Raw genomic sequence first — 13,407 nt, forward strand, 5'->3', positions numbered from 1 at the left:
CAGTCTGTCTGATTAGTCGGCAAGTTGTCTGGAGAAAACTCAATATGTGGCACCAACCACCAAGCTCTGAACTTCACAGCAACAAGAAAAACCATGTCAGCCTGCTCTCAGTCTCCTTTAGATCTGGTGAGTTTCTGGAGAAACTCACCTGTCCTCTATACCAAGATATCAGAGACACATTCTTCCCACTGATCACAAACACACACAAAGAATTTCACTCACTTGACAACCAACACAAACTGACGTACCTGCTGGGTGAGGTACCACAATGTGCAAACACTGCAGCACGCTATATCAGCTGCTGGGAGCGGAAGAGAGCGTCCAACAGCTCCAAACCTCAGTGAACATCCCTATATATTTAATTAGACCTGTACATACACACATCACAGACCTGTACATACACACATCACAGACCTGTACATACACACATCACAGACCTGTACATACACACATCACAGACATGTACATACACACACCACAGACCTGTACATACACACATCACAGACATGTACATACACACACCACAGACCTGTACATACACACATCACAGACCTGTACATACACACACCACAGACCTGTACATACACACATCACAGACCTGTACATACACACATCACAGACCTGTATATACACACACCACAGACCTGTACATACACACATCACAGACCTGTACATACACATACACACACACCACAGACCTGTACATACACACCACAGACCTGTACATACACACCACAGACCTGTACATACACACATCACAGACCTGTACATACACACTTCACAGACCTGTACATACACACACCACAGACCTGTACATACACACACCACAGACCTGTACATACACACCACAGACCTGTACATACACACACACCACAGACCTGTACACACACACCACAGACCTGTACATACACACCACAGACCTGTACATACACACATCACAGACCTGTACATACACACACCACAGACCTGTACATACACACACCACAGACCTGTACATACACACATCACAGAGCTGTACATACACACATCACAGACCTGTACATACACACATCACAGACCTGTACATACACACCACAGACCTGTACATACACACACCACAGACCTGTACATACACACACCACAGACCTGTACATACACACCACAGAGCTGTACATACACACCACAGAGCTGTACATACACACATCACAGACCTGTACATACACACATCACAGACCTGTACATACACACACCACAGACCTGTACATACACACATCACAGACATGTACATACACACACCACAGACCTGTACACACACATCACAGAGCTGTACATCTTTCCTCTTTAAATCTTTATATTTTAATTTTACATTTCTGTAAATAATCTATAGTCATCTGAGAAAGATAAATGAAAATATTATTATTATTATTATTATTATTGTTATAATTATTATTATAATTTTTTGTTGTTATTATTATTATTGTTACTTTTATTATCATTATTATCTTTATTATTCATATATGTTCTTTCTTCTATACTTCTATACAGCTCTGTTAGTTTAATATTGAACCTTATTATTCTGTAATTGTTTATAATTTTGTGTTTTATTTCTTTTTAAGCTTTAGCAATGAGTACGTATGTTTTCCATGCTAATAAAGCCCTTTGAATTGAATTGAATTGAAAATTGAATTGAGAGAGAGAGAGAGAGAGAGAGAGAGAGAGAGAGAGAGAGAGAGAGAGAGAGAGAGAGAGAGAGAGAGAGAGAGAGAGAGAGAGAGAGAAAAAAAAAAAGCTCGCCCAGCTCAGATGTCAGTAATGACACCCGAGAGACCTGAAAGCCTTCGGTCAGCAGCTCTCACTGCAGAGAAACTCGAGAGTGGATGGACAAGAGATGCAGACAAAGACGGAGAGAGAGAGAGAGAGAGAGTCAGAGAGAGAGTGCAAACATCAGGGTGAGGGGAGAGAGACATGAAAGGAGAGAGAGAGATTGACCAGCAGAAATAGAGATGGTCGAGTGAGTAGTGTAGATGTAGACATGGAGGGAGGAGGGTCAGCATCCTCTCCTGTCAACAACAAAGAGCAGAGAGCTGGACAGGAGCATCTCTGTGTTCCTCATGTGAACACAGACGCTGCAACAAAGGAGAAACTGACACTGAAGGAGGGCAAAGAAATGCTCTATATGACACCCCCACCTCCTCATAGAGTGAGCGAACATGAACCCCTTCAAACCTGTCAGACGGGTTCAGGTAATACCTGCACCAGTTCCCACAGTTACAGGTCAGCGAACACAAAAGAGGCGAGGAATCCACAATAACGCTCCCAGGAGACCTGACGCTCACATCTCAGAAACACAAACACAGCAGACCAGGATGTTTCAGTCTTACAGGCCTTTTCTTTTTCTTCAATGAAATCTTTCAGGAAGTATTTAAAAGACCAAAACATGAATTATTGATGGGATTCCTTTTCCCCAAACACAACTTGAAGTTCAGCAGACTGTGCATGAGAGACGTTTTAAAAGTAACTCTGATATTGAAGTGTATTCACGTGTGCCTGGAAACGTCTGTTTCTTTTAGTAATCCTGATCTGTAAACATTAACTTTAGATCTGTTTCAGGCTGGTCTCTGGAGTCAGAAAACGTAACGTTGGGAGCAGGTTTTCTTGAACCCAGAAACACATTCATTCATTAAGTCTGTATCACGTGCGTGTTCATAGAGATTCAGCGTTTGTTCAGGCTTTTTTCTTTCTACTTGTCTTGTCTTTTAATCGAGGAGCAGGTGGATGAAGGGGCTGCATTACTCTGCAGGAAGTTACATGTCATTTACAAAGGATGTTTGTTGCTGGATGTTTTTTATCATTTCCAGATCACTACCATAGACTGTATAAATAATGGACGTAGTATCCGTGACGTCACCCATCTGTTCCTGAGCGCTGTTTTGAAGCCAGTCGGCGTCGGCGGCAGCCATTTTTTAAATGTGGAACTCAAACAGGCAGAGTGTGACGTAAAGAGGAGGGTTTTGAGCCTCCTAGCCAACAGCTATGTGTTCCCGTCTGGGAGTTAAGTCAGTCATGTCCTTATTTGGGCAAAAACTTGTAATCTTAGTATCTTCAGAACAGTCGCGTTAGAAAAAAATTCACCCCTGTGCAGTGTGTGCCGATAGAGAAATTAGCTACGTGGAGCCAAGCCGTTTTTTGAACCAGGCTGTAAACATGTTTATTAATGCTGTAAAGATCGGCTTCTTTGAATTGGTGTGTATGTGGTTTCTGGTGTTTCTGCAGCCAGCCTCAAGTGGACGCTCGATGAACTGCAGTTTATAACACTTCCACATGGGCTTCATATTTTGAGACCAGAGGTTGCCTACTTATCCAAGCTGTACTATTTTTCTTCACCTTCTACTGTTTATCTGCGTGATAGTATTGAGCCCGACATCAACAACATCAGCCATCATGGACGAGCTCTGAGCAGTCTGTTATTCTTCTCTTTATATTTCATTTACAGAAGCTTCAAAGTTTGCTTCTCTCTGCTCGGGTTGCATCAGGTCTAAAAACAAACTTAGGTGTATCACCCTTTTACCAGTTTTCACCTGTGGGCTTATATGATCAGTGTGATTAAATAATAAATGATCAGTCTACAGTCAACTTAATACATTGACTCAAGCAGCAGTTTTCTCCAACACTCCTTCTCTTTCCAAACTCGACAGGGTGAGACAAGACCGTCTCACCCTGTCAGGATTCTATTTCCCATAACGACCTGCTAATCATACATTATCCCGCTTATTACCCGTCGACTAGCTTAAGTACAAACACGTTGTCAAAAACAATGATTAAAGATTATTTTATGAATTAAATGATTTATGTTACAGTTTTTAAAAATAGTCCCAGTGATTCCTCGTCAGTGATCGTTCCATGGTGATGGATTCTTCTCTGCCTGTTGTGGTGGATTGAACATGAAACTGTCCTCATTCAGCTCTCCTTCTTCTCTGAGCTCTGCGGTTCACACACCTTTAAAAAGAAACTAATGTCACAACTTTGAACCCTGCTGCTATCATCACCACCGCTCATGGTTTAACTTTCTTTGTAGAGATCACTAACCTAAAGTTTCTCTCACCTGCTCCGCTCCTTCATCATATTGATGGACAGGATCCAATATGAAAACATTGTAGCCTGCTGAATTAGCATGCTAACGGAAGCTAACGTTTTATCCACATTGTTTTGATGCTAACGGAAGCTAACGGTTTGACCTCATTTGACATGAGGTGTGATCAGTTTGTCTCTGGTATTGCTCATGTTAGTAAAAGTTAATAACCATCGTGAAGGGGTTTTGACCAATAAAAGATGTTATCAACCCGTCCCTCATGTGTTAGCCACATCAAACATGACTTTAGACGACTGACACCTCAGCATCAGATCACGTTTGTGATATTAGTCACAGCCACCCTTACCCACAGTGATCTCATTCATCAGCTCTAAGCAACACACGGTTCATGTGGACCGAGGATCTTTATCAGAATTGGTCAAGCCAAAGATGGACTTTGCCATCTGCTGCCATGGTAATAAGGTCTGAGAGACAACATGTCAAGAGAGCACAAAGTGACAGAGGGGAGTCATGACTGAAGAGAGTGAAGACCTGAGATACCTTTACCTCAGAGTACAGCACAGGTAGAGGGGTGGAGCAGTCACACCTTCACCTACAGATCAATCTGAAGTTGCACTTTCTTTAAAAGCTGTTGAGAGCATTTATGGCAGGAAATATATAGTCAAGTTAAAGATATCACTTTAAATAACTCATCATCTAGTCCAGGTTGCTTTTTTAAATTGCAGTTTAGATTTCTTTCCTACGTGTATATTTTTCTGTTTTCCTGGACAATGGGTGTCCTGTTGGGAACAAAACCATTCTGCACCAAAACACCAACAAAAAAACCTTTTATGTCTGAACACAGTCTGCAACGGTTCTGATTCTGGAGGTAATTTTCAATAAATCAAAGAGAGAAAGCAGAGTGAGATACTGACTCCTGTAAAGCTCCCCTGTGATCAGAGTGCAGAGTTATTCTGAGGAGCAGAGGGAGGTGTGGAGAAAACCTCATATATCTGATGTTTTGGGTTTCAACAACCTACAGCAAGCAAGATAAACACTGCGTCACTGTCGACAGGTGGGTCCGTTTTATCTGAGGGGAAAGATATCTGACCGGACTTTGTATTCATGCTGGCTTCAGTTCAAGTGCACTCTGTGAGTCACTGCCAACCTCATAAGGATCTTCTTCATCACGTCACTAACTCTGTTCATCGTGCAGAGGTTTGGAGACAGACAAGTTGAGCCAAAGATGAATTCATGTAGAATCAGGAGCTCGTCTGACTCGTTTACAAACAGCTGAGCACAGAGGAGTACGGCACTCTGCAGTTTGGATGAAGAAGAGTTTAATTTCTAACGAACCAAGCTCATTAATCTACTGAAGATACTGAAGGCATGAAGTCATTGTAGAGATCCTCACTCACACCATCCATAAGGGATGTGCGCATTTAGCTGACTTAGCAGTTAAACGACATCACCCTCAGTAGTCGGATAAAACAGTGAAGGTAATTATTCAAATTTTTACTATTGTTTGCTTGAAATGCTGGTCAAATGTGTACATACTATCATGCCATCACTATAGCCAAGGCTGTAGCTCCGGCCTCTGCCATACTGCTATGATGCTCTACTACCTGGCCTAAACAAGTACAGATGGAATCTCGTTGTGCTAGGCGGTTTATCAGTATTTTGATCTAGAAATTAGATAAAGTTCTTTGTAGACTGTGTCTGCTTAAACTGGCATGTAACCATTCAACCTGATCAATGTAACCGACACAGGCAGGTGGATGTTAACCTGTAAAAAGGACTGAAGGCTGGTGGGGTGAGCTCTGCTAGTGTTAGCCACATTTTGCGTTGACCTGCAGACTCTGTGATACTGTGTTAGCCATGTTTAATAAATTGTGCTCAGTTTTGACTGTACATCTGAGTGAAAACTGGACACTGTGAGTCTGAAATATGTTTCTGTTCAGTTCCCTTGTTGAAGTCTGAGCCTTCACTTTTATGACTGTATGTCCGCTGAGATTATGAGCCTGCTCCACACGTTGATATTCAGTGTGTTTAACATTTTGAACACCTCAATACGATCCATAGCTATTTAATACTGTCAGTTATATACATTGTGTCGTGAATGAGCATTTGATTCAAGGGGAAAAAACGCATTTGGCTTTGTTTTTGACGTTGGAAAACGTTTCCGTTTTTTTTTAAATGATTAATCGATAATTGATCGTTAACATTTCCAAAGATCGATCACAGAAAATACTTGAAATTTACATCCCTAATTTGAAACAAAATTGACCCTCTGGTTTTTAAACATAAAGTGTATGCAAAAGGGTTATAAACTGAAGTTCATTTAGTGTCAGCTGGAGGCTGGCTGCAGAAACACCAGAAACCACATACACACCCATTCAAAGAGACGATCTTTACAGCAGAAATAAACATGTTTACAGTCTGGTTCAAAAAACTGTTTAGGTCTAAATAGTTAATTTCTCTGTCAGCACACACTGTACAGGGGGTGAATATTTTATTACTTGTTATTTCTTAAGATATTAATCTTACATTTTGTCTAAATAAGGGCATCGCTGACCTGATTGACATGTGAGCACCCTGTAGCTGTTAGCGAAAATGCTAAAGGCCGCCTCTTTACCTCACACTAGCCCGACAGAGGTTAATTTGAGTTCAGCATATCCAATATGGTAGACGCCGACAATTGGCTTCAAAACAGGGCTTCAGAAACAGATGGGTGACATCCCGGTTCCTACGTCCGTTGCTTGAAACCAGTGGAGTTTCCCCCTGATGGAAAAAATGCAAGTTTAAGAGAAATATGCATTAGCATAATTTTTCTATTATAAAATATTTGCCTTAAACTGGTTATCATGGAAAAACAACCACTGTCATTTATGAGCAATTAATCATTGAATTCAGTCAGGTATGCCAGCTGAACATAAAAGGCTTCGCTGTATGGATCCAAACACAGATTCATCACGGAGCACCATGTGTGCCTGATGACAGCTGGTGACTGCACAGCTCTTCTGCAGTGAGATGATGAAGTCTCTGCCATACAGGAGCTTGTTTACAGCAGAGTGATTCAGTTTGTGTTAGATTAAATTAAATTACATTTAGGTTTGTATTGTATTGGGCTCTCCCAGTGCAGAGAGCTAGGGCCAGATATTCACTGACAGATGATGACAGTGACGTCAGTGAATGTGCACACTCGCTCTCCTGCTCTCCAGCAGGGACGGCTGTCATGTTTCATACTGAGAGGAGGCTAAAGATGAAGACAGGCGCAGAAATGTTTGAGCTCAGCTCAGCTCTCTGGCTGTGCTGCTGCTCACTGCTTCATCTTTTATTTCCTCGCTGTGTGTAGCAGAAGCAGAGTTTCATTTGGTAAACAGAGGGAGTGTGCACCGTGTCAGAGGGGAGGAGGTGTGTTTTTCTTCTCTGTTGCAGTGACTCAGTCTCATACATCAGGTGTACGCTTACATTAAAACGCTGTGTAGTGCAGCTTTGGAGCCAGCTCATATTGGGATTCACATTAAAATTCCTCCTTCTCTGCAGACTGATGTACAACCTGATGAAGTTCAGGGTTACAGGAAATACAAAATCCTGTTAGACTCCAGGGATACCTGCGGTGAATATTGATGTTTGGGTTTGTTATTTATGTCGACGGGATGAATCAGCATGCAGACAGTTTGTCTTAATGCTCACTTATTTATCCTGTAATTGATAGAGATAAAACACAGGGGATAATTGTTTGAGTTTACTTTTGATTTGATAAAGTCAGGTGAATGATTTTTACTATCGTTGTTCGTAGAAAGAAGTCAAGTGTTGATCCTTTGTTAACCAGAATGATTAGATGTGATCAAAGCTCTGAAGCAACTGCTGAATAAAACTGAAGTGTGTTTGTTTTCTGAGTCTGTGGCTGAGAGTAGACTTGTAAGACAACATAAACTAGAAGTCTGTAAAGCGCACAGAAAATTTGCACTAAACAGTGTTTAGTAGTTTAAAGCTGGGGTTGGTAGTCAGCTTTAGATCCACTTTTTATTATACTGGTTAAAATTATCTTTATGTCCCTATGGCAATCAATACATAATGTGTTCTTAAAAAAAGGAGGTAAAAAAAGCCTCTATCTACAGCCGGAGTAAACCTGGGAAAACACCAACCAGTCCCTGCCATCAGGAGCCAAATTATGAAACCAATCAAATCCCGTCCTGCCGTTCTGCCCGCCTCCTGCAAAGCGTACATTTCAAGTTTGTTTGTGTTTTTAACTTTCACTATGAGATTGTTTTGGTGTTTTCTTACCGCTGAGTGAGACATGAGTTGACGTAGTGCAAAACACAAACCATGTGCTGAGGACCGGTTTTGAATCAGTCACCATCATATGGTCGCGAAATCAGCGGCGCTCATGCATGTGAGCGGGAGCGTCTTTTTGGAGGAGCTACGAGGGGAGGGGGGAGGGGTTAGACGGAGTCCTTAGTAAATGCTACATTCAAATTCATGCTAGTTTTCTGTGACTACCAACCCTAGCTTTAAATAGACATCACATAAATTAGAAACACTTTTCTATGTAAAAATTCCAGCAGTCTCTGTTTCATAACTTTCCTCTGCTGCCTCAGAATTCACGTCTGTGTCACATCCAAAGTGAGCGACAGGATACCCTAAACATCACTTTTCTGTACATCAAAAATGAACTTCATCATGAGAGCACTCCTGCTCACCTGCTCCCATGACCACATCAACCTCCTCCGATCCCTTCCACACAGGATCAGGTTCAAAACACAGACAGAACAACAGCTAGCCCGAGTGAAGCCAAAACTTCTGTGCGACTCTGTCTCTGGCACCAACACCTGTGCAGACGAGTCCGCTAGAGAGCTGCCCCTTAATTACTACAACTACTACTATCCATCTCACCACTATCATCTCTCTCTCTCTCTTCATCTCCCTCTATACCTCTCTACAACACGGTCTCAGCAGATGTGTGTCTAACATGAGTCTGGTCCTGCTGGAGGTTTCTGCCTTTTAAAGGAAGTTTGTCCTTGCCACTGTAACTTGCTAAATGCTGCAAAGTGCTCTGCTCATGGTGGATTAAGATGAGATCAGACTGAGTCCTGTCTGTAAAATGGGACTGGATCTTATCCTGTCTTGATGTTGGGTCTTTGTTAATAATAGAACATAGAGTACGGTCTAGACCTGCTCTGTTTGGAAAGAGTCTGAGGATAACATTAGTTGTGATTTGGCGCTATATAAATATAGATGGATTGATTGACCTTTTTGCCTTCGCTCAAATCACAAACTCCCCTTTTTAGCATTTAAAGTGAGACCAATGTTTGGGGATTCAATTGTAAAGATGTATCTTGCTTGGTTGATCTGCTGCATATTTTCTTTATAACATGATTACTAGCTAAGTCTATAAAATAGTGCTGAGTTGTGAAGAACAATCATCCTATTCATTTTCTAACCTCTGGTGTTAAATTATTCTTCTTATTTAAACAGAGTAAGCCCCAGTGATGCTGAAGTGTTTTTTGGACTCTACAGGTCGATGAGAATAGTCTGCATCAACACCAAAGCTTGGTCCTCACAACTCTGTTAGGTATTATTGGTCTCCTCTGCAGCCCAGCTGTCCAGACAGATGATGATTTGTGATGAATTCAGCCACTTAAAGCTCTCAAACGGTCCTTTGGCTGCACTAACAGAGTAAACAGAATCACTACACGACACTCACTTCATGCTGGTTAAGGGATTTGTTGCACTGCTTTGACAAAGACTGTGTTTACTTATGGATCAGCAGAGCGTCAACCCACACAGGCTACGAGTATAAACAAGCCTGTTAATGAGAGTTAAACGTCTCCTCTGTGAGAGTTCAGAGATAATGAGAGCTGTGAAGAAACAGAAAACTATTTCACCAGGATCTGAAGTAGTCCCCCTTTGGTTCATTAGAGGGATCAAATGTGTCCCCGGCTACATGAGGAATATTTTAACACCACAGCGGTCTGACTAAGCAGAACACAAAGGCAAGTATCACAATCTCGCCAGCATGTTTTTATTTAATTTTATTTAACCAGGAAAACCACATTGAGATTAAGAATCTCTTTTACAAGTGTGTCCTGGCCAAGATCAGCAGCTGCAAGTTACAGACAAACGACACACAAACGACAACATTCTAAAAGATGACAACATATCATGAATTTAGAACAAAAATCATCAGTTAAAGCATCTACAAGATGATGCGTCTTCCTCAAGAGCCTTCAGTCTGCTTTTAAAAACATTTATAGAGACAAGCTCACTCAGACCTAGGCTCTCCTGCAACAGGTTCCAGGCTGCAGGAGCAGCGTATCTAAAACTCTTTTTACCCATTTCAAGACGCTCTTTGTGGACCAAAAGCAAAAGCAAGTTTTGGGTCACAGAGCGGAGACTGTACCTTCCAGTATTTTTTAAATGAATAAAATCACATAAATTCGAGGGAAGCAAGTTAAGTCGCCAGTGATGTAGTCTACGGGTAGACAATGCAGTCCAGCCAACTCGAGCATACAGGGAGGGTTAGAGATTTCAAACCTGTAATGAACCTCAAAGTTCCATGAAAAACGGTGTCCAGAGAGTGAAGGCAATGAGTGGATTTATGCATCTATAAAACATCACCATAATCAATCAAAGGCATGAAGGTAGCATCAACAATTTTTTTCTTGCGGGAAAAGAAAAACATGACTTATTTCTGAAGTAGAAACCCAACCTCACCTTCAACTTCTTTACAAGCTTGTGAATGTGAAGCTTAAAAGACAGTAAATCATCAATTATGAATCCCAGGTATTTATAATATGATACAGGCTCAATCACATCACCCTGAGATGTGGGAACATTATGACCAATACCGTTAATATAAATTGTGAACAATGGTCCAAAGACAGAGCCCTGGGGCAAGGGTTGCAAAATTCTGGTACTTTTCAAAGTTGGAAACTTTCCATGGGAATTAACGGGAATGTATGGGAATAAACCAGGAATTGACTAAATTGAAGGTTGGTTCTTAATATAGAACTTAAATATAGTTGGGGAAAATATATTTTAGCACAATCCTGACTAAAACAACCAGATTTCATGCAAGTACAGTTGAATATCTATGCTATTCCTCAATCACATGCACATATGGTTTCTAGGATCCTGCACAGGCTAGAAACATTTTGAAATGGGACTTTGTTGCGATTGTATTGTTGTTAATTTTTGAATGGGTTGGATCGGGGGGATGAGTAATATTTAACTCAACATTCATGTTTTTGTTCTTCAATAAAACAATTGATTGTTCAATAAAATATTTAACAGTTGATAAAGTTCTACTTACAAATAAATCTGTTTTAATTGTATTATTTTGGATGGATGTCTGCTTATAACAACACAAATATTTATGCTTGGATATGATACCTTTCCATTAAATTACTCACAATTCCCATTAATTCCCATGGAAAGTTTCCAATTTGGAATATTTCCAAAATTCCCCAGCTTAACTTCCCATGGAAATTTTCCACCCCTTTGCAACCCTACCTGGGGCACATCATTTACTATGCCTAGAGAGCTAGAGGTGATGCCTTCAGCCTGCACACACTGTGATCTGTTTGATAAATAATTTTCAAACCAATGTAGCCTCTATGACCTCTTAGAATAAACATGTTCTTATACAACATTTAATCTGAGTCTCACATTTATCAATACTTCAACAGAGATGTCGTCTTGCTGCCAGGCAACAAGCAACAAGCACCAAGCATCGCCTGGAAACCAGCTGCTGACTCTCCTTGGATTCCTTAACAGGTGCTACACAGGTGTTACTACAGCACAAGAGCTGCTCATTCATCCAGTTTGAAGGATTTATAGGATTAATAAACAACTGGACATGAAGGTCAAACAAGTGCTATAAGATGAATTGGATGTATTGTGAGGTGATTCAAGAAGTCTCAGATATTTACAGCTTTAGTTAAATCTCACTTTAAGTTGTGCTAAAGTTGCTCTCATGCAGCTTTGTTTAGCCCACTTCACTGAGGGAGCAGAGACACTCAGATATTATGCAGGTACAGGGGAAACAACAACTAGTGTAATCCTTTGAGCTCGCATGCACCCTTTGAAGTCTCCAAAACAGAGTCTGCAAGAGGGGATGCGAGGATGAAGCTGTGCTCCATGAATAATTAATCATTTACCGGCAAACACAAGTCATCCCTGTTGGCATGGGGAGTGCGACAAAACACAGACTCGTCTGTCCGAAACAATCCTGTATGTGTTTATGATTCATCATCAAATAATCCATCAGAATGAGCTTCTTTAAGAATATCATGTAGTTTAGAGCCGGACAAACCAGCTTGGAGGTGTTTGTTTGTCTCCTTTGAACAGGATGTTCCTGCACACTACACTCCGGATGATTTTAGATCATTTCCCGTGCAGATGTCTTTGGCTCCATGATCCTGCTGAATACAATACGACTTCATATATCCACTGAGTTATAGTTAGATTCTCTTTAATTCCGCGCTGATGCAGACAGCTTATAGATAATATATCTGTACAGTATTAAACATTGATACTGTCCAGCACTGCATAATGCCATGTGCCAGAATCAGAGGGACCAGTTGAAGTGCCAGACTCAGGACTGCACAGTGGGGAAGAGGATTTGTGGACATGAACATGAGCCGAATTTAAATGTTCTTCTTCTACTCTGCACACAATGTGATATCAGACTGTTCTCACTGCCTGTTTCTGTGCAGCATAGACATATGGTTAAAATCAGTCTTTTTAATAAAGAGTTCTGTGTTAGACTCAGAGCCCCTGAGAGGAGGAAGTTTGAGGCAGCTCTCTGTCTTACCGTGCTGTCGGGGCTCCTGCAGTAATACCACGGTCCCGTCTCTCTGGAGTCGGATGGAGGACGGGTCCTTCACCCGGCTGGGTCTCCCAGCCGGCGGGCGGGGCGCCCTCAGCCCGCTGCAGCACTGGTAGCACACCGCCCATGCCTGCTCCTCGTTGATGGGCTGCTCGTAGGACTTCAGCACCTCTTCCAGAGACAGTTCCCGGGGCTCGGCCAGGTCCCGAGCCTCTCCGCGCTCCGTGGGGGCGGCTACCCGTGAGTCCCCGTCCTCGGCACTTCTGTTGGTGGATCTGGCCATGGCTGCGTTACACTGGAGCCCATCCTTCACTCCGCACCCGCCGAAGCCATGTATGCGCTCCTGGTCTGCTCTCGGCCCAGTCTCCTCCTGTCCTCTTTTAGTGGTCTACCTCTCTTCAGATACCGCAGCTGCAGCTCGTTACCACAACATGGTCAGACTCACCGTGATAAGGACACTACTTCCGGTACAACCATTCAACAATAAAACCATCAAACGGAAGAGTTGATAATGAGCACGTTT

General features: G+C 41.9%; 1 protein-coding gene across 1 annotated transcript in view; it reads right to left on the bottom strand.

Moving 5' to 3' along the window:
* spire2 (spire-type actin nucleation factor 2) overlaps positions 1-13,407 on the bottom strand; it is a 48,025-nt gene extending 34,618 nt beyond the window's left edge. Inside the window, exon 1 of the mRNA XM_034685568.1 lies at positions 12,870-13,407. Within this exon, the coding sequence (XP_034541459.1) occupies positions 12,870-13,167 (298 nt within the window). The 5' untranslated portion in view covers positions 13,168-13,407. The remainder of the gene's footprint in view (positions 1-12,869) is intronic.

Source organism: Notolabrus celidotus, chromosome 6, assembly GCF_009762535.1.
Source record: "Notolabrus celidotus isolate fNotCel1 chromosome 6, fNotCel1.pri, whole genome shotgun sequence".
Lineage (NCBI taxonomy): Eukaryota > Metazoa > Chordata > Actinopteri > Labriformes > Labridae > Notolabrus > Notolabrus celidotus.